The sequence below is a fragment of the Megascapheus bottae genome, chromosome 7, assembly GCF_031878675.1.
Source record: "Megascapheus bottae isolate mThoBot1 chromosome 7, mThoBot2.hap1, whole genome shotgun sequence".
Taxonomy (NCBI): Eukaryota; Metazoa; Chordata; class Mammalia; order Rodentia; family Geomyidae; genus Megascapheus; species Megascapheus bottae.
Window position 1 is genome coordinate 32594516 of NC_143515.1, and position 19751 is coordinate 32614266.

General features: G+C 42.2%; 1 protein-coding gene and 1 long non-coding RNA gene across 2 annotated transcripts in view; one reads left to right on the forward strand and one right to left on the reverse strand.

Annotated features, from left to right (window-relative positions):
- LOC150060537 (uncharacterized) overlaps positions 1–591 on the forward strand; it is a 491819-nt gene extending 491228 nt beyond the window's left edge. Inside the window, exon 3 of the long non-coding RNA XR_016536236.1 lies at positions 487–591. This is a non-coding gene — a long non-coding RNA (uncharacterized LOC150060537). The remainder of the gene's footprint in view (positions 1–486) is intronic.
- Positions 592–18414: 17823 nt separating this feature from the next.
- LOC150060557 (PRAME family member 8-like) lies at positions 18415–19521 on the reverse strand. Its single transcript, XM_090337557.1, has one exon. The coding sequence runs from the start codon at positions 19519–19521 to the stop codon at positions 18415–18417; it is 1107 nt and encodes a 368-aa protein (XP_090193683.1).
- Between the last annotated feature and the right edge of the window lie 230 nt (positions 19522–19751).

Here is a 19751-nt window from a genome sequence, read left to right on the forward strand (position 1 = left end):
AGACAAACACATAGGTAGGCCTCCAAAGATAAATTTCCTCATCCCTTGTAATAATGCTTCCAATTATTTTGAGGTATGAAGTCTTTGAATGATTCTGTGGCTGATGAAGCTTGTTAGAAGAGACATTGGAGGACTTGACAATCTAAAGTATACAAAGTTTCGAAGATTCTTTTCTTCCTTTCGGCTCAGTTTCATACTTCAAGTAGGCAAATTGTATAAAACTGATATGTAACTCATAGCTAATACCATATTTAACATCAGCACACCAGATTAATCTCTATTTGGTGTATGGAAATCAAGGAACTCTATAGCTACCACAGGAAGCAATGTGAGAGTCAGAGTGATGTGGTGCACAATTCAGCTATCTCTTGTGCTTAAACCCTGGAGATAATCCCTGGACTTCCCAATTTTAATTCTATGTAGACATATGCTGCTTATCTTGTTCTGTTCCTGAGTTTCTACAACTCTTATCTTTTCTTTTGACAGGATTGACTTAGGGGAGAATTTCCTGGAAGACAGAAGACAAAAGATTGTTCCAGTGATAGCCAGACCAGTCCCCACAATTTGTGTCAGAAGAAAAGGAATGAATATGGAGTCAAGATAAAAAGAATATCATTCTAGTTGGTTTTATTGACATGAAACTATCAAGCATATTCTGGAACAAGGTTCCTATTACAGACTCTACATACTAATCTATTGGTTTGTGTACTTATAGTTGCTGAGAAACATTGCACAGAAAACCAACTAGCGTTACCTTTCTACAATTGTGATGATTATTTCTATGTCAAGATGACTTTACTCCTGCCTAGGTAAATCAGTACTGTCCATGGTAATAACTGGCTCAACCTCATGAGGCTTGACCTCACGAGCCTACCCCTCGAGCCCAGCTTCTGTGATATTCCCCAAGTCTGTGTGTGTTGTTTGTATTAGGTAGACAGTATATGAGGTGGCCATCTGACCAGATTTTTAGCAGAGTCCACAGCTACTGCAGAGGCATATACACAAGACACATTTATTATAGAAACAATCTTTGTTTTCATTCTTGTGTATATTTTTATTATCTTTAAATAGTTGTACAAAGGCAGTATCAACCATCCATTTCCCATCAAGAGCCCCAGAGATCAAACCAATGGGTTAGTGATTGTCTATTTTAAGAAGATGGAGTCATAGGATGCTCATTTGGGATGTTCATGTGTGACATCACAGACCAGCATTCCACATTTTTCTCTTGAAAGTAGCAAAACTGCCAGGTGCTGGTGGCTCATGTCTGTAATCCTAGCTACTGAAGAGGCTGAGATCAGAGGATCACAGTTTCAAAGAAGCCTGGGTACCAGAGTCGAGGAGACTCTTATCTCCAATTCAACACCAGAAAACTGGAATGGCACTGTGGCTCAGGGACAATGCCCAAGGCCTGAGTTCAAACACCTTGACCAAAAAAAAAAAAAAAAAAACCTCAAAAATGAAGTAGCAAATTCCCATTGGGTATGATCCAACTAAGGCTGTGCTGTATTGATGAAATCTACTCTCTCAGATACTAGAGTTACAATACCTGGTCATGTGAGACATTCCACCAATGCTGGTTAAAAGGATGGGGGATCCATGAGTGATGGTATTTATTTATTTATTTATGAGCCAGTCCTGTAGACTGAGCTCAGGGCCTTAGCACTGTCTTTGGGCTTTCTCAAGGCTGAAGCTCTAGCACTTGAGCCACAGCACCACTTCTCCCGTTTTCTATGTATGTGGTACCAAGGAATCAAGCCCGGGTCTTTGTGCTTGCTAGGGAAGCACTCTACTGCTAGGGCAAACTCCAGACCTGGTCCATGAGCATTTTTGTTCATGATCAGACCTCTACTGAAACTGCAACTCTCATTTGTGATTAACTAGAGATAAGAGCCCAAGGGGCTTTCATGCCCAAGCTGATTTCCAAACCCAATCCTCTGATCTCAGCTTCCTGACTTGCAAGAGTTAGAAACAGAAATCTTTTCATTTGGTTGGCGGGAAAGATTTGTTAATAATTTAATGTGAAGTATAAATGTGCTGAATTGTAAGTTGCAAACCTATATGATATTAGGGATTTCTTTTCACTTTCATGTTTATTGAAATTTTATAATCAGGGAAGTTTTTCATAATTGTCAATGTTTGTTGTAACATTGCCGCCTTGAAATGTCAAAGGTACTAATCAGTTTTTTGTGCCGTTATATATTCATTTGTTCATTTTTTTCATCTCTTTTTTTTTTCTTTGCCGATCCTAGGCTTGAGCTCTACCACTTGAGCCTCAGCACCACCTCCAGCTTTTTTCATGTATGTGGTACCGAGGAATCGAACCTGGGTCGTTGTGCATGCTAGGGAAGCACTTTACCACTAGGCCAAACTCCTGGCCCTCTTTTCATCTCATTTTTTTGAAATTTAAAAATTTTTAATGTTAGGGTGATTTACAGAGGGGTTACAGTCAGATAAACCAGTTAATGAGTACATTGCCTTTTAAACAGGATCATCTGCTCCCTCATTATCTCCCAGTTTTTCCCCTTTCCCCTTCCCTGCCCCTGCCAGGTTAGATAGTTCATTTCCAACAGTGCCTAGTGAGTCTCACTGCTGAATTGGTTTAGCCTTTGTCCTACTGCTTTCCCTTTTCCTCCCCGAATGAAATGAATGTAGATATAAGACAAAGGGTACATACATTTAAATATAGTGACAAAAGAAAATATACCAAGGAGAAAAAAGAAAGAAAAAAAGAAAGAATTGCAAACAGTTCAATAAAAAAACCTCTTTATTCCATTTCTTAGAGTTCGTTTTGATCCTAGAGAACGTTCTATGATCATACGTACGTAGCTATTGAGCCCTTGTGATCCTCTCCTAAGAACAGCTTCCGGTCCATTATATGATGAGTTGTGTCTGCCCCAGTGTAGCCAGGTGGCCTGTGGGCTCCCTCGCTGGTGTTTACGTTCCTCCTAGAGGTACGTGGATAGCTCCAGGGCTCAGACACAACCACCACTGCAGCCACTGCTGTTGTGACTGCTGGCACAATCACTGTATGTGGATACCGAATTCTGTCTTCTTATGCAAGCAGTTTATAATTTTCTTCTTTGGTATAAATCTCTGTATAAACAATAGCTACGTTGGAGTGACTGTCTAGATGTGAAAAGCTTGATGGGACGCTCAAGTTCTGCTTCCTCAGGGGACTTAGTTGGGTCAGTTATCCATCTGCCATCTTCTCCAAAATTCAACGTTTTAAAATCAATTTATTCAGTTGTAACATCTTTGTGGAAATGACTAATAGGAAAAATGATACACATTCAGGTGTGTAAAAGTAGGGAGGTACTGGTGAACCATTCTAATAATCCTCAGGAAGCTGAGACCCGAGGATAGTGGTAGAAGTAGATATGGATCAAGTGACTGTGCATTGGCCTCAAGTATGAGTAAAAAACAATGCAATATAGACTACATTTGGTTTCATTCTGAAAATGTACTATTGTGCCTCTGACTAGTGTACGTCTAAATGGTGTGATGAATTATATTTCAGGAAAGTTTTTTGTTTTATTGTGTGGGTCCTGTGGTTTGAACTCAGAGTCTGAGCACTCCCTCTGAGCTTTTTTGGCTTAAAGCCAGGTCTCAACCATATCAGCCAGAGCTCTTCTTTTGGCTTTTTGATGGTAAATTAGAAATAAGTGTCACACAAAATTATGTCACAGGAATGATCATTCCTGCATAGGCTGTCTTTGAAGAGCAATCCTCAGTCCCCAGCCTCTGCGCTAGCTAGGAATACAGGCATGAGCCAAGGGCTCAAGAAACGGTTTTCAGCACAATTTAGTAAACTTCCTACAATGATCCTCCACCCTGTGTCCTTCTACTCGGTTCTCCTTTCCTGTCCTCTCAGTCGCCATCGCCCACTCCCCATCCAGCTGTGCCTCTTGTGGCCTCGGAAGTGGAACACAGGGCCCTGCAGCTTGACTGCAGTGACTCACTGCTGTGCCTGTGCAAATGCCTGTCTCCCTGGGGTTCTCCTGGAATAGACACTAGGAGCAGATTTTGCTTCTGCTGGTCCTTTGCGGCGAGTGGTGTGGGAAGCAGCAAGGCAAGAAAGAGCAGTACAGGACACATTTAGTGTTTAGTCCACTTCACATATTTGATCTTGTCCACCCATTAACTCCAGATCCTCAGTTGGGAAATTTAGGGTGGAAATCTGGGTGCACTTGCATTCTCTGAGGAATGCAGAGACTCAGGCCTCCATTGGAGGCCTCGACCTTTGAATTCAATTTGATCCCAACCCACAGCTGAACCTCACAAATCAAGTGGACCAGTGATACTAGCCCTGTGTGTTTAGTGATTAATTGAAGTATTATAGCACATCTTGCTGCCCTGAATAATTAAATGGGTACTGAATAAATAAATAAATGATCCTAAATGATGAGGCCATTCTCAGGGTGGACTTTATGCTACTTTGCTTCACTGGCTAGGCCCCAGGATAGCCTTTGTCCCCAGGATAACCATGAGCTCTTGGCTCTAATGTGGTAGATTTCTCTCATATGATGCATTTGCCTTTTCTTCTTCTCATCTTAGATAACTGCATCGTGTGTGTGTGTGTGTGTGTGTGTGTGTGTGTGTGTGTGTGTGTGTGTGCCAATACTGGGGGTAGAATTGAGGGCCGGTGTGTTTCACTTATCTTTTTCACTCAGTGCTACTGTAAACTTCCCTTTCCACTCTATGCTGCTCAAATTAAAATGAGTGTGTGACCTTTTGGCTGCCATTGCTGCCTTAGAATCTCAGTATTCATCTCTCAGTCTCTTGATTGGCTAGGATTACAAGGAAGGGCCATGACCACCTGGCTTCAAAGTGGTTGGGTCCCCTGCATGAGCTGCCCCCTAAAGCTCAACATTTTTCATGGTACCCTACAGCCTTTTACTATACTTTTTCTTGCCACTCCTAGAGCTTGATCTCAGCACCTGAACACTGCCCTTGGGCTTCTTTTGTTCAAGGCTAGCATTCTAACAGTTGAGCCACTGGGTGATTTCTGGCTTTTTCAGTGTATGTGGTAACAAGGAATTGAACCCAGGACTTCATGCATGCTAGGCAAGCACTCTACCACTTGGTCATGGTCCAGGTGCTGTTTTCACTCATTTTTGAAAAATATTTTCTTTTTTTTTTTGCCAGTCCTAGGCTTGAGCTCAGGGGCTGAGCACTGTCCTTGGTCTTTCTCAAGGCTAGAGCTCCACCACTTGAGCCTCACCACCACTTCCGGTTTTTTTTTATGTATGTGGTACCGAGGAATCGAACCTGGGCTTTCATGCATAATAGGCAAGCACTTTAACCACTAGGCCAAACTCCTGGCTGAAAAATATTTTCTATGTAGTATTTAGAACCCAACCTTAGAAATTAAGTCTTATGACACTGCCCCATGATTCTTCTAAAAGACAAAGTGGCCTTTCCTTTTTTCCTTCCTACTCTTGGACTCTGTTGGTTCTGATGTCTTTAATCCTCCCATGCACAATTCAAGTGCAACTTTTCTCCACCCTCAATCCAATTTCTTCTTTCAAGTTCAACTTTTGAGTCCAAACTCTATCGAAAATGAAGCCAAACTTTGCAATATCATAATACACAAATGGGTTCTTTATTAGTCATATATTAAATTTCATTACATTTAATCGTCCAGGTTTATTAAGTTTTGGGTATATTGTAGTAATATTATTCCACCAACATCTATGCATTTATATCAATATACTATTTGCCTACATAAATGTTCATATTTATCTTTGTATATATATATACATATATATTTATATATATATATATATGGGAAAACATGTGGTACTCAAGGTGGTACCCACAATTGCAGCAACTCTTACACTGTGTAGCCATAGTAGCGAGACACTTCCATATCTCTTTGCCTCTGAACAAAAAACTGCAGTTTCCCCAAAGCAGTGTATTGGGCAGCATTCTCACGCTCTTGCTGGGCCCGCCTTTTCATGGCTTCACGCTCTGGCCTTTGCTCCTTGGTGATGGGATTTGATACTACAGGGCCAGGAATATCGGGTTTCCTCCATGGAATTGGTTGGCGGCTGAAATCTTGGAGTAGGTACTGGTTATGAGGCTTAGGCGGTGAACGGAACTCGTTCCCAGCAGTGGAAACAGGCTTGTGCTGGACAGAAGCGCTGGATGAGGTTGAGTGGGGTTCAGGCCTAGCAACAGCAGACTGAGATACACTAGGCTGGGGAGCATTGGCCGATCCCTGTGTGTATGTATTGGTTACACTTGGCTGAGATGCTTTGGTGGAACCTCTGAGACACGTGTTGGCAGAAGCTGGTTGAGACAGGCTGACTGCGGTAGGTTGAGCCGTGGTAGGATGAGGCCGTGCAGGGTATGGTACAGTGGGCCTCCTGGAGACCAGAGACTATGGCCTGTGAGGAACAGGTCGAGCCTGTGGCTTCTCTGGGGTTAGAAAAGGCAAAGGAACCAACTTGACCTTGCCAGGGGGAGGCAGCTCATCCTGGGATGGGGATGGACACTGGCTTTCACTCCTATCCCTCTTCCTGACTTGAATGTTTCTAGGGCCTTTACCCTCATGTGGAATATCCAGCCATGATTTCATAGCGGAATCTTGTGTGCCGCTTGCAGTTTTCTTCTCATTCTTCTTTCCTAGGGCATGAAAAACCTGCACTGACTCCCACATCTGCACGCCTAGGTTGGTTCGAGATCTTTTGAAGGTCTCTTGGCTAAGCTCAGGGTGGCTTCTCTTGTGCTTCATCTTGGGAATGCTTGCCTTCTCTTCTGTTTTCAGTTTTTTCCCTGACTGCTTGGTTTCTTCACATTTCTTGGGATTCTTTCCCCTGATGCTTTTGGGCTCATTCTGCCCATGGCTCTTTGTTTTGCTCACCCTGCTGGATGCAGGCTTATGAGGCTGGGCTGTTTCAGGGAAGCCTTGTCACTGGCTGGGTTGCTACACTCAGTATCCTCTTCCTTCAGCAGGCCCTGTGGCTGCAGCTGCTGGCCTTTGGCCTCGGAAGTTCCATCCACACGTTCCAAGGCGTCGTGCTTGTTCTTGGACACTTGATCAGTGGAATACTTGGTGACCACAGAGTTTTCCTGCAGCAGAATCTCATTGATGGTGTCTGAATCTTTGATGTGGTTCATAGTAGAAATATTGGATTGCTGAAAATCTGTGAAGGAGGTGAAAATCTGGTTAAAATGAATGTCTTGACCAGCACAGTGATATCTGTTAGCTACCCACTGTCACATTCCATTCCATTTGTCTCAAGACTCAGAGTATCCAAATTGGCCTTGTTCCATGTAGACTTCTCTCTTGGCCCTAAGGTTAATGTCGACCTGCAGCTGCTAAATGTCAGGTGGAGCATCCTGACTTTCTATTAGTTTCTCAAAGGCAACCAGAGGCTTTCAAAGCTTGCTTTCAATTTCATCCTAATGCTTATTCTCTGTGTCTGGATTTGCTGGAGCCAAGACCAAAGTACTAGGAATGTTTACTACTGGATTGATATTGGAATGTCTCCAAAGTCAGGTGACACATGTTTCTCTCAAGGACTTCAACATTTATGCTTGTAGGACTTGGATTGTCTGCAGTTTGTGGCCGGCAAAATTTATGATTCTAGAAAGATATGATTCTAGAAAAGTGTATGCATTGCCAGGGAAGTTTCTACTGATGTAAAGAAATCACAGCAGAAATCAGTCCCTGGTAAGTAAGATGCTCCATTTATGCACCAATGATTTAAGGGCATTTTCGTCACTGAGCAAGGTGTTTCTAGGAGCTGGTTTTAAGCACCATGGACAGGACTGTGAGTTTGAAGATTGTGATAGCTACTCTATGTAAAACTTGTGCTAATTCATTGTCTTTATTTCTTTTCCCTTTTCCTCTATAGAATTGTTGTCAGTGAAATAAAAATGAAAGAAGTTTTAAAAGTAGGAAATGATTTGGACATCATGTATGGGTCAGAAGTAAAGTAGTTCCTTACTGTGTTCTTGACTCTGGGTTCAAACAACAAAAAAACCAGCTTTATAAAGTGTCATCTATTTATATAGTTTAGTCGATTATTGCCAGTGTCCTGTAAGTAAAATAGGTGTTGATTCTCACCCTGATCTGAGAGAATGGCAAATGTGGGGCGGTCAGGGAGGGGAGGACAGGTTTAGCATGTTTTGAGTGCATTTCTGAGAGTTGAGTGTGTGTGCATGTGCATGTGTGTGTGAGGGAGAGAGGGGGAGAATAGAGAGCTAGAGAATGTGATCATGCACTGGATGCTTCTGGGACTTGAACTCAGCCTTTTTTCTTTTGCTGCTTGACTTTTTCTTAGGCCTGATGTATTCTTGCTTCTTTTAGGCATCTATTGTCTGCATTTGGGAACTGACAACGAGATGGTGATAACAATTGTCAGGCTGACTTTGAAATTTGCTCCTCAGCTCTCAGGCTCCTGAGTAGCTAGGCCACAGGCATGATCCAGTGGTGCTCAGCTCCAGGGTGGAATTCCTGCCCATGAAATATGCAAAATATATATTCTCAACTGCTTCCTTTGGGCAGGTTCTCTGCACACAGTAAAGCAAGTTTATCTGCTATTATCAAAACTATTGTTTGACATCTTTTCCAATGAAAGCAAAGACCTCCATCAAGAAGACCATTAATTAGGGACAATGGATTGTGAGGACAATGTAGACCATGGCCTCACTGAGTGTGCTTTGGGTGGCATCTAAGAGCAGCACAGCCATATTTCCTCACTTATGTATTTACTTAATTATCCAGTGCAATTAGTGGCAGCACTGAGGTTTGAAGCAGTCAGTGCTCCACCACTGGAGCCATACCCTTGGCCCTCTGCCTCATGGCAGAAATTGGAGGTCACCTTGTGGGTGTGGTGGGTGAGACTCAGGATTTAGACTACATTTGTGGAGTAGTGGAGACTCTATTCAGATGCAGGTCAGCCCCTCCTTTTTGTGCTGCTAATCCTGTTCCTTTCTGTTGTCTGTGCTTACCTTGAACATTGGTTTCTGGGTGGTGTTGAGCAGACACAGAGTAGTAGACTCCAGAAGTGGAGACTGGTGGTAGGACATTTGTGGGCTCAACCTCTTGGCGCATCATCACGATTTCTGGCTGAGGAGCAAAGACCCTGCTCCCTGTATAGGACACAGAGCCATATGATTGCAAGCAGCGACCAGGTTCTCCAGATAACAGAGGGCCCACTGTGCTTTGATTATAGTAGTAAATTTGGTTGTCTCGTTGGCAGGGAAGTAACAAGCTACTACTGTCTTGATGTGGAATATGAGATAACGTCCCCTGAACCAGGCTGGCAGACAGCGATGGATACAGAGGGACTATGGCATTTGCATCCGCATATCGAGATGTCATAGTCATTGAAGGGACTGCTGTGCCCTGGTCAATGAGAGTCACTGTGAAGTCTCCCAGTGCAGAGGACTTTTTATTGTGTCCTGTGTACTCCCATTCAAAAGCACTGGCACAGGAGGAGGCTGCAGTGGAGATGTGGTTCTGGCCAGTAACCCCTGACAGCATGGGTGTGCTGGAATGTTGACAAAGACCCATGAGTGGCTGCAAAGAGGTGCCAGAGGGCGATGGCAGTGGCCATGCTGAAGTGAAGGCTGGGGTGGAGACTGTGGAGATGTTGCAGCTGTTGCCTGTTAGAGAAGTGGCATCGTTCTCCACAGAAAGAGGAAGCTGTAGTGAGTTTGCAGCTCCAAGTAAAGATGGATGCTGGAAATTGTCTGCAAGAAGCAAGGGGTGGTTAAAAAATGGATAAGGTTGCCCAACTCTCACTGTTTTGGAGGAACAGCATATTGGAAGCTGGCTGTGACTGACTGGGAATGCACTCATTCCAATAGCCACCCACATTCTTCTGATGAACTTTCCAAAGAGGTTCAGCAGGAGACACCAAGTGGTTCCTGTGCTGTTTCCTAGGCAGAAGCAGGCTTCTCCTTCTTGTCCTGACTTTCCCTGAGTCACTCCTAACTGTGTCCTAGCATGTGAGCCTTTTGAATCTCAGGTATCCTCAGTGTACTTGTTAGATCACCCTTTCAAGAGCGGGAAACCTAGGGACAGAGGCCAGCCTGATTGGCTCAAGTACTTCTTTTGAATTACTATGAGCACCGTGTTCCAAAGGGTGAGCAGGTGAAGAATGCCCAGAAATCAGGAGAACTTGAACTTCCTATAAGCCAGTGGATGTTGTTCTTGAGAAAATAGTTTGCATTTTTCTTGGTATTGTGTAATCTTATAGAAATCTCTGGCCATTTTTAGTGCTTACTTAAAACACAGACCAGAAGATAAGTAAAGTCTACAATGACTACCTCAGAGTTCCCAATATACTTTTTGTAGGAAACCTGAAACCCTCTGCTGGGTTGGGCGGCTCACTCCTGTAATCCTAGCTACTCAGGAGGCTGAGATCTGAGGATTAAGGTTCAAAATCAGCTGGAGCACAAAAAGACCTGAGACTCTTATTTCCAATTAAGCTCCAGAAAACGGGAACTGGGACTTGGCTCTAGGGTAGGATGCTAGCTCTGAGCTGAAGAGCTGAGGGATTCTCCCAGGCCCTTGTCAAAACCCATGACCCACACAAAAAAAGGAAAGGAAGACTGAGACGTTCTGAACTTCAAGTCACTCATCAATGATATATTATACATGCTGAAAACAATGATATCAGTAATAATATTGAATAATGAATGTAAGTGACATATTATACATGACTGATATGGAACAAAATAGAAAGACATTAAAGCTAATTTGGATGTATGTCAAATATTCATTATAGTATACTTACCAATAAATAAAGTGATCTTATTACATATGCAATGTTGTGAAAACAAACATTTTCTCATCTATTTCAGACAAAAACCATCACAAAATTAGAAAGTGGTTTTCAATTATATGTATGCGTCTGTGTGTGTGTGTGTGTGTGTGTGTGTGTGTGTGTGTTTTGTATTCTGGGAGTTGAACTGAATTTGGTATAGGTGTAATGTGTGTGGAAACAGAAAAATGCATTAAATGTAAATATTCAAGCAGTCATGCTTTGTTTTTGCTAGTTCTGTTCTTGAGCTCAGGGCCTGAGCACTGTCCTTGGACTTTCTCAAGGCCAGAGCTCTACTAGTAGAGCCTCAGCACCACTTCTAGCTTTTTTCTATGTGTGTGTGATACCAAGGAATTGATCCTGCATCTTCATGCATGCTAGGCAAGCACTCTACCACTAGGCCAAACTCCCAGCCCCCATGCCTTTTTAAATACAGATTTTATTCTTATACTTCTGCATGTGAAATGTTTGAAATTATACTTTCAAGATAAAATTCTGGAAAGGACTATTTTGGACAATAGGGCCTAATATGTGCTATGTAACTGTTGTATCATGTTTACAAGGTGAAAGTTTTCAGAGCTCAGAGGCTCAGAATTTCTATTTTCTGGTCTTTCTCAGCTTGTGGAAGCTGTTGAATTTCCTTAGCGAAAACTTTCTTTCTCCACTTAAAGGCATACCACTCCAATCTGTTCTTGTATCGCTCACCTCTCACTCTTCTGCCTGGATTGACAATAGTGAATCTTCCTCTTCATGAACATGGATAACTCTTCATTTATTCGACTGCTCCTTTGATTTTTCTCACCAAAGCTTGGTAATTTTCAGCATGTACATCTTATACCTATCTTTTGTAATTATTCTAAGTATCTCATAATTTTGGTAGTATAAATGGCACTCTCAATTCAATTTCCAGTTGCTTTTTGACAATGATTAATCATTGTCTTCTGACCCTATATCCTGGAAGTTAGGTAACTTGTTTTTTTTTTTTACATCATCCCTCATGCCATATACATGGTCATAATTGACATAGATCAATATTTTTGAATGTGCAGGAGCCCTAGTATCCCTAGCACATGGGATAGTGTGGTTAGACAATCACTTTTTTTTTTTGCCTGTCCTGGGCTTGAGCTCAAGGCCTCGGCACTGTCCTTGGACTTTCTCAAGGTTAGAGCTCTACCACTTGAGCCTCAGGACCACTTCTGGGTTTGTTTTTTTGTTTTTTCCAATGTATATGGTACCAAAGGATCGAACCTGGCTTTTTCGTGCATGCAAGGCAAACACTCTACCAGTAGGCCAAACTCCTAGTCCCAGACAATCACTTTTGTCAGGACATTAATACCAGATTGGACAATATAGCACAAATGTAGAAAAGAAAAAATCAGAACAAAGAAAGACAAACCAAAATGATTTCTCTAAATATCGTACGTCAATGTAAAGATATTAATTGTTCTAGCTAGGTATTTAAATCAATTTAGTGTAAATAGCAGCATCAAAAAATCTTTAAAAACCGTTTGAAATGGGAATTAATGCACCATCTATCTGGCAAATATCATGTAACCCTTATATTAATTACAATAAAATATATGTATATAAACGTTTGAAAACCAATCTGAGAAAAATATTGATACAAATGTAAAATAAACACTTAGAATTCTATCATTATCATCATTATTTACAGCTTTTAGTTGAAACCTGCTTCTGATACAAATTAGAATACTTTATTAAAAAATGCATGTTCAGCTCTCATGACTCAAGGCTGTAATCCTAACTACTAGAGCTTGAGGTTTGAAAATTATTATTTCAAGCCAGTCCTTCCCATAAAGTCTGTAGGACTCTTATTAACAGTTAAATATCAAAACCTGAAATTGGAGACCTGATGAGTTGTAGAGCTCTACTATAAGCTAAAAACCTCAGAGACAGTGTCAAGCTTGGAGTTTAAATCTTGGTATTCATACAAACACACACACACACACACACACACATACACACACACACACACACACACACACACACACACACACACACACACACACACACACTGTTCCATGAAGTCTAAATATAAGAATGAAAAGTAATGTTGAAATATATTACAGAACCTTCTGTGTAATCCCTCTCAAGAAATATTCCTTAAAAATAATTTGGAATACATATCTAAAATGTTTACATTGGAAACTGTTAAGGCTCAGTAGCTCCCTTCTCTAATCCTATTTGGGAAACAGTCTGCTGGACAGTGGTTTGAGATCCATCTAGGCTGGTTACTGAACACCTCATCTCAATAAAATAAGCCCTCTGTTAGTAGATCATGACTGTGGCCCAAGGTACAAGAGAGTCCTTCCTAGGTGAAGAATCATGGTTCAAGGTTTGCCTGAACTAAAATTTCATATCTTCAAAAAAAAACCTAGCTAAAACAAAGAAAGCTAAAGGAGTGGCTGGCACCTGTGCCGGCCCTAAGTTAGTCAGGTTGACAAAAGGCTCGTTCAAAGCATCATCTGTATTCAGAGTCAACTAGAAAAAAAAAAAAACACATAACAAACCTAAAGCAGGAACCAGCTAAAAGTGACATCTCAGAAACTGCTTTTAATGATTCTCTGTTTTAACCTTAGTTGGCTTTTGGTCCATCAATGTGGCTAACACTAACTTCATTTTGCCTGGCTCTGGTCAGATTGCCGTCGGTTTTCTGTGTGTGGATTTAAAAATGTTTGATCCTCTTCAACATTCTATTGAAACCACCGCTGTTTTCTTGAGAATGTCTCCATGCTCTTCATGTCTTTGGCTCTGTCTTATTTCTCATCATCTTCTTCATCTTTTCTTCACCTCTAGTTCCTGGTCAACCTTTCCTTCTAGATCATCTGCCTCGTTCTAGTCCCGTCATCCCCTCTCTCTCCCTGTTTTTCTCTTTACCTTGTCTGAGCAGAAATGTGGAAACACACACTATGCTTTAAAGTTACTACATTTCATATAAACGTAACTATATAGACATCAAAGCCTATGACTCTAGAGACATAATGTTTTATTTCATAAATTAATATATTTCTATGACATACAATCCCTTAGCCTAGTTTTGATTAAGTTCTAAATACTAAGTCCCAGTGATTGTAAATAGAGATTCCCTCCTTGAACACTTGTTGGTTAAACTTGTCATTTAAAATATGATGTAAAAATCAATGTTAATAAATTCTCTAATTAAAAAATTTTTACTACATTTGAAATACCAAAGTGGAACTAATTTTTAGAGGATACTGTTACAAATGAAGTATCTTGGTATAGGGATTTCAACACGACTAGGTTTCCTTCTCCATTAGTTTGTTTAAAATTGACTCTCTGAAGAAATCTGTAGCTTCATTCTCCATTCATAAATGTCATTAAAAATACAGTGCTGGAGGGCCGGGAGTTTGGCCTAGTGGTAGAGTGCTTGCCTAGCATGCATGAAGACCTGGGTTCAATTCCTCGGTACCCCACATACATAGCAAAAATCTGGAAGTGGTGCTGAGGCTCAAGTGGTAGACTGCTAGCCTTGAGAAAGTCCAAGGACAGTGCTCAAGCCCTGAGCTCAAGCCCAAGACGGGCAAAAAAAAAAAATACAGTGCTGGAAAACAAAGCTATCACAAGATAAACAATTCATTTTCTTCATGTTGCAGACAAAGCAACAGATTTTTGTCACAAAGAAAATCATGTGGCTAAGTCATATATACCTAGTAAACATCACAGCCCAACATATCTAATTCAATACTTGAAGCTGTTTTGATTCTACTATTAAATTTAGGGAGCAGGGGAGTCTAATGAAAACTCTAAATCCCTTTTTCTTCTTACCTGACATACTGAGACAATGGGTAATATCAACTGGAGAAACAAGGGATGAAGAATGACACTAGAGGATGTGTGCGTAGCTGAAGCTAAAGAGCAAGAGTGTGTCCAGTACGGAGCTCACTGGACACTGGTCACTAGCGATGATCCAAATATACGCCTGGACGATGCCATGGAAACCCCAAGATTCTACCAAGTAGTGATAGGTTCAGTGGGAGAATGATGTCATTACTCAGGCAGTTGAAAGGCCTGGAGTAGCCAATCACAAGATCAGAATCTGAACCAGAAGCTGGGTTTGGGTAGAGAATGGCAGGAGAGCTCTAGTAGCTCTTTAATGCTTGATCTTTGGTGACTTGAGGTCCTGCAAGACAGACAGGAAATCCCCTTTCGTCTACGTTCTTATATTGAGGACATCACCTCAGTGTTTCTCACCAATGTTCATTAATAGTTATTTTTAATTTGCTTATTTTGCTTTCTATATTATATGATAATTCCATATTGCATATATAGTTCACATGTTTGAGGGATAAGGAAAGGGACTTTGAGATTGAAAACTTCATTGTTCTGAAACCGTTTAGTTGAGCCATTTGAATTTTCAAATAGTAGAAGCAGAATGAAAGAGCTTTTACCTAGTTGAAGAGTAGTGTTGATGATACCTTGTAGAGGATGATGTCATCTAAGGCACTTGCTTTCTAGTTTCTTGCCCCTGAAATCCTTATTCTGGGTTGTTCTAGCCATGTTGGACTTGGATCCCTCTTTATATTTCTCTTGTTCACTTAGGAACTGGTTCTTGGAAAACCTATTAGGTTTTGCATTCTTTTTTATTTCATTTTAAAACTTAATTTACTTTATTCTTATTGTAGTGGTGGTATACAGAGGTATTGCAATTACACAAGTCAGGTAATAAGTATATTTCCATTTATACAGTATCTTCCGTTCCCTCATGCTCTCCCAGTCCCTCTTGTCTCTATCCACAAGTTATGTAGCTCACTTTCGTTGGTGTCCAGTGGGCTCCACTGCTCTGTTTTTGTCATTTTACCCTTGAGTTCTGTACACCTCCCAAACCCTTCTGAAGAGGTATACTTGAATACACCATACATAAGGTAAAGAAGACAGATCATCAAAAATTAAAAACTAAACAAAAGAAAGGGGGAAAAAGGATGTTTCTTCCCTCCACCTTTTGGAGTTCATTTCTGAATTTTATATGAATAAAAAGAGGCACATGGGCTTTGCATTTTTGTTTCTCTCCTAATGGTGCCCTCTTTTGTTCTCAATGTTTGTGATTATCTAGAATCCTTTCTAATTTATATCCCAATGCATTTTAGATCTCATTTTTGTACATCCAAAAGAATATGCACGATTTGTGTCTCTGAGTTTGGCTTAGCTCACCTAACATGATTTGTTCTCGTTCTATTTCCTTGCAGATGATATTACTTTATTCTTCCTAATGGCTGTGTAAAATTCCATTGTGTATAGGTACCACATAGTTTGGATCCACTCATCTATTGTGGGGCATCTGAGTTGCTCTATATCTTGCCTATTATGAATAACGAAACAATAAAAACGGTCTGTTTTTAGTTTTTTTGAGGAACCTCCATACTGCTGTTCAGAGAGGTTGTACTCCTTTACATTCCCACCAATATGTAGTAGAGTTACTTTCCCCCCAAGATTTCCACCAATATTTGCAGTTCAAATTCACAATGTTGGACAATCTGACAGGGGTGAGATGGAATTTCAGAGTTGTTTTAATTTGCGTTTCCTTTATGGCCAGGGTTGATGAGCATTTCATCAAGTGTACCTTTGGCATTCTCACCTCTTCTGAGAAATCTCTACTTAGCTCCCTTGCCCATTAAATGATTGCTTTATAATGTTTGGTAGGGGTTGATTTCTTAAGCTCTTTGCGTATATTGGATATGAGGACTTTGATATATGGCTTGAAAAGGAAGATCTTTTCCCAGCAATCCTTTTTTTTTTTTTGCCAGTTCTTTGCTTGAACTCAGGGTCTGGGCACCATCCATGGGCTTCTTTTGCTTAAAGTTAGCACTCTATCACTTGAGCCACAGCACCCCTTTTGGCTATTTCTGTTTATATGGTACTGAGGAATCCAACTCAGGGTTTCATGCAAGTGTGGCAAGCACTGTACCACTAAGCCACATTCCAGTCTACTTGTAGTTTTGGAATGGCTGATTGGAGATAAGAATCTCACAAGGACTTTTTTTTTTTTGGCCAGTCCTGGGGCTTGAAGTCAGGGCCTGAGCTTTTTCAAGGATAGAGCTCTACCACTTGAGCCACAGCACCAGTTCTGTCTTTTCTACATATGTGGTACCGAGGAAGCGAACCCAGGTCTTCGTGCATGGTAGGCAAGCACTCTAACACTAGGCCAACTCCAGGCCCCACCCAGCAATACTTTTTTTAAAAAAATTTTTTATTGTAATTAATAAAAAGTTTACATAATATTTGCCAGATAGAAGGTGCATTAATTCACATACATTGATACCCTTTCACATGTCTGGGTACCCATTACCCTCCTCTCCAACCCCCTCACCCGTCTTGGTTTTTCCCCCCCAGCAATTCTTTTCTACTTTATTTTTTTTCTGGATTCTGTGGCTTGAGCTTTTTTGATCAAGGCTGTGCTGTATTACTTGAGCCATAGTACCATTTCTGACTCGTGGCTTAACTGTACATAAGAGTCTTGTCACAGGGTGGGGGGTGGGTGGGGGAGGGAAATGGGTACCAAGATATGTGAAAGGGTATCAATGTATGTGAAGTAATGCGCCTTCTATCCGGCAAATATCATGTAACCCTTTACTAATTACAATAAAAAATAAAAAAAATAAAAAAACAACAAAAATATTTAAAAAAAAGAGTCTTGTCACAGACTTTCTTACCTGGGATGGCTTTGAACTGTGATCCTCCTGAGTAGCTATGATTACAGGCATGAGCCCCTAGTATACCACTAGTAGTGCATTCTCATACTCATAGATGTCAACTCCTAGAGATACAGGTCTCTTTTTTGCATAGCCCTGATACTTTGAAAAGTAGTCTCTGCCCATTAGAAGCAAATACTAAAGAAATGGAATACACAGAGGAAGGCAGACTTCTGTCTGACTTAAAAGGCTTTTATTGTAAAGATGATATACATAGGGGTAACAGTTACTTAAGTCAGGTAACGAGTACATTTCCTTTTGAACAGTGTTACCGCCTCCCTCATTCTCCCCCGGGTTTGCCTTCTCCCCACTTGAAGTTATATCGTTCATTTCCAACATAGTGTCTAGTCCGTGTCACTGCTAAATTGGCTTACCCTTTATCTCACCATTTCTGTGCTTCTCCTGCCCCTCCCCAAATCAGATAAACATATCCAAGACAATGGGTACAGAAAGAAAAAAGTGACAAAAGGGAATAAACCAAAGAAAAAAGGAAGCCGGGCATGGTGATACTCAGGAGGCTGAGGATTGAGGTTCAAAGCCAGCCCGGGCACTAAAGACCAGGAGACTTTTTTTCTTTCATTTCCATTGACTTTATTTGAGATACCACAAATTACAGATAGTAAGGGATTTGCACACAACTTGGCGAGTGGTTACATTTAGAAAAATAAGATGGTGATCCAGTTCTGTCCATGCTCAACTCAGTTCAGTTTCCTGATGGTGTGTGCACAGGAGGAAAGAACCCCAAACGCACTCAGTAACTCCTTAGGCTCCAGAGCTATTATTCCACTGGAAAGGTCAGGAGCAAACACTGTGTCATACACCAACACCGGAACTTTGTTGATTGGGCCCCTGGCTTTCATATGGGAGTGCTCAGAAGGGAGCCCGGGAGAGACAAGGCATGGCTAACATGGCAGAGCAGAAAAGCCAGGAAGAAGCTCCTCTGTGACTAACCAGTCGCCCTGGGGCTCCCAGCTAATCAGTTTGCACATCTTTGTGCAAAGACAGAAGTAAGTGCAGATCTGGATTTTCTGGCTTGGCTGTAGGGTTGTCAGTGTTGACAGCAACAGATCCTTAACCTGGGCAAACTTCTGAGGGTCAGTGTTCACCAGACACCGATCTGGACGCTGGTAGCTCTCTAGAGGTGCAGGATAGAGGCCTTGGCTTAAATGGCCCAGCCTAGCCGTGAGGCTCAGCAGACTAAGAAGGGCAGCAATGGAGATGTGGTTTCCATAGAAGCTGAAGGAGGTGAGCTTGGAGCACTCGCTCAAGGCAGGTAGCATGGGCAAGAGCTGGGCATCAGTGATGGAACAGTCCTCCAGGGCAAGGGTCTCCCGGGTGCCGGCCACATGCTGCAGCAGTGATTGCAGGGTCTGGGGCCCGAAGCAGATCATGAACATACTCCTCAGACGCAGGTGCCTGAGTTGCCTGGTGCAGGGACACCGAGACAGAAACTCCACATCGGCTTCTTTCAGTGGACAGAAACTCAGAGACAGGATCTGCAAAGGTGGCTGGCTCCTGAGGATGGCAGGCAGCCTTCCGTAAAGGAAGAAGACGTGGTGCACACGAAGCTCCTGCAGATGCTGCAGCTGCCCCAGGTGGACTGCGTATTTGGAGGAATACCAGGCATCCGTGTGCCTGCGAGTGTAGAAATTGACACTCATCTTGGAGAAGCTGAGCACGTGGAGGTTCTTCACCCGGCTCAGGTAAGGAGCAAATGCCTTCATGGTTTCTCGAGGCCAGAACGTATCCACGTTCAGCTCCTGGATGCAATCAAGCCCCACTGCCAGCAGAGCCTTCTGGATTCTGTAGATAGAGCCTGAGTGAATCTGCAGCTTCCTGGAGCACAAGTGGACTCGGCCTTTCCTCTTGGTGACCCACTGGAGCAGGTGTGCTTCCAAAGGGTCGTTGGCACCATGTTTGATGATGACGTGCTCCACGGCGATCCTCAAGGGCTGCTGCTCTTCACTCATCCTTGAAGAGCAGGAGTCAGGGTAAGAGATCTGAGCCATGGGGGTGCCTGGCCCCTCGACCCAGATGTTTGGGTGCTCCTTCCTCAGATCGAGAACTTGCAGTTTCCACGGACTGGGGCGCTCGTGCTAGGCAAGCAACAGATCCAGCCCCTCCAGGACAGCTTGGAAGGCTTCTAGCTTTGGAGTTTCCTCCAGGTCCCCTAGAGGTAGACAGGGGAAGGGCCAGGCCTGCAGGACTGCCTTCAGCACCTCTGTGTGTCCCCTAGAAC

Coding starts and splice junctions, on each gene's coding strand:
- LOC150060557 (XM_090337557.1), bottom strand. CDS start 19,521: ATGGCTCAGATCTCTTACCCTGACTCCTGCTCTTCAAGGATGAGTGAA.